This window comes from Frankliniella occidentalis, unplaced genomic scaffold (assembly GCF_000697945.3).
Source record: "Frankliniella occidentalis isolate FOCC.00 unplaced genomic scaffold, Focc_3.1 Scaffold2, whole genome shotgun sequence".
Classification (NCBI taxonomy): Eukaryota; Metazoa; Arthropoda; class Insecta; order Thysanoptera; family Thripidae; genus Frankliniella; species Frankliniella occidentalis.
In genome coordinates this window covers 3,266,946-3,268,406 of record NW_026267132.1, presented here as the reverse complement: position 1 = coordinate 3,268,406, position 1,461 = coordinate 3,266,946, and the positions used below count along the sequence as shown (strand labels likewise).

The 1,461-nt window shown below is 42.9% G+C and overlaps 1 protein-coding gene across 1 annotated transcript; it reads right to left on the bottom strand.

Annotated features, from left to right (window-relative positions):
* Positions 1-300: 300 nt before the first annotated feature.
* Positions 301-1,358, bottom strand: LOC113216774 (U11/U12 small nuclear ribonucleoprotein 48 kDa protein-like). Its single transcript, XM_026436600.2, has 3 exons — positions 1,093-1,358; positions 538-700; positions 301-455 (listed from the first exon to the last, which is right to left on the bottom strand). The coding sequence occupies exons 1-3, from the start codon at positions 1,219-1,221 to the stop codon at positions 316-318; spliced, it is 432 nt and encodes a 143-aa protein (XP_026292385.2). The 5' UTR covers positions 1,222-1,358; the 3' UTR covers positions 301-315.
* Between the last annotated feature and the right edge of the window lie 103 nt (positions 1,359-1,461).

Genomic DNA, 1,461 nt, shown 5'->3' with positions numbered 1-1,461 from the left:
CGAGGGCTGCGGCGGGCTCCAGCCACAGCTAGGGGCACACGTGGCTGGCCGGGGCCACTTGTCGCCATCGGGACGGGCTACCAACACGCCCACCCACCCATCACCCTCCGACACCGATCTGGCCGGATGAGACACAGGGAGTAGCGACGGTTCCGGACAAGGGCGAGGAGTATGGCTGGCCACCGCACGGGGCAGTGACGGAGTGACGTAGTCGCAGTGTTTCTCAGGCACACACACACATAATTTCAAGATATGTAAGGAACAAAACAGAGGACTGCTTGATGCTTTCCGTACCTGATATAAGCAGTGAACACTTTAAAAGTGTGCATAATAGTTACGAAAATCATACGGTAAAAGAGCAGCTTCGATGAAATGATAGTAGATAAACTTACCAAAGTCGTCAGAATCTGCCATAGTAGTTGGTCTTTTTAAAATTTGATTCAAGTTATGTTGATCTGTACAGTGAGATAATGATTAGTAAGGAATAAAGTTGTAGGACAATAAATAGACAATGAGTCACAAGGGTTGAAACTTTACCTATTACAACCGAAGGACCAGATGAAAATTCAGAAGCTGATAAAAACTCTTCGTCAGATCTATACCCTTCTTGATGCAGGGAACATTTTTCTAAGTGGCGTTTCAAACTTCTTTGTGGCATGCGGTGTTCGGGATTCAGAGGGCATGGTACCATATCAGCACCCTGATCCAAAGATATGAAAATAACATATGACATAAAAACAATTTTCAAAATATTAACATTGAATCAAACAAGTCGAACGAAGTTGAGGCTGATAGTACAATACAGGCTAGAACCCAACTACTTAAAAACTACATGGAATTGTATAATTTTTAAATATTTGAGTACCTGTGACAGGTAATTGAACATGTAATTGAATAGATAATTGAAAGACATGTCACACCACTTGACTGTATTTTGAGGTTGGACTACAGGTTTGAGATAGGTCAGTTAGGCTTATACCACACTAATGTAATGTCACGAAATGCTCTACATTAATAACTGCAGGCAGATATAACAGAAACTATCGTCAATTGAGTTAACAATAGCCTATTAAGGTATCGATAATACATCACCTCTCTGAGAAGCACGTCGCGAGTCCAACCAAGAGTATCAAGGACAGAATTCAGTTGATCCGTTGATTTCTTGATAAAATCCTCTAATTCTGAGAGTTGTTTTCTTCTTTCATCCCCTAAATAATCCATGTTTAGTGAGTCTTTCTCTTTGATTTCCAAACTAAGAATGTAAACAGCTTCAAAACAATCAGCTGTTCTGCTAGACACCCGGCGAACCGTACGTATGAAAAACTTTTCCGCGTCAGTTAAACGAGCGTGGAACACGGGAGATTCTGGAACGCCTCGTCGCGGCCCCAGACCCACACTCGAAACCTCTACGGTCTGGACCCAACTTCCCCCACCACCGAAATTGGGTATAGTCCGCCACAT

Coding starts and splice junctions, on each gene's coding strand:
- LOC113216774 (XM_026436600.2), bottom strand. CDS start 1,221: ATGGATTATTTAGGGGATGAAAGAAGAAAACAACTCTCAGAATTAGAG. Junction 701..1,092: donor GCGACGTGCTTCTCAGAGAG/GTGATGTATTAT, acceptor TCTTTGGATCAG/GGTGCTGATATGGTACCATG. Junction 456..537: donor TGGTCCTTCGGTTGTAATAG/GTAAAGTTTCAA, acceptor CTCACTGTACAG/ATCAACATAACTTGAATCAA.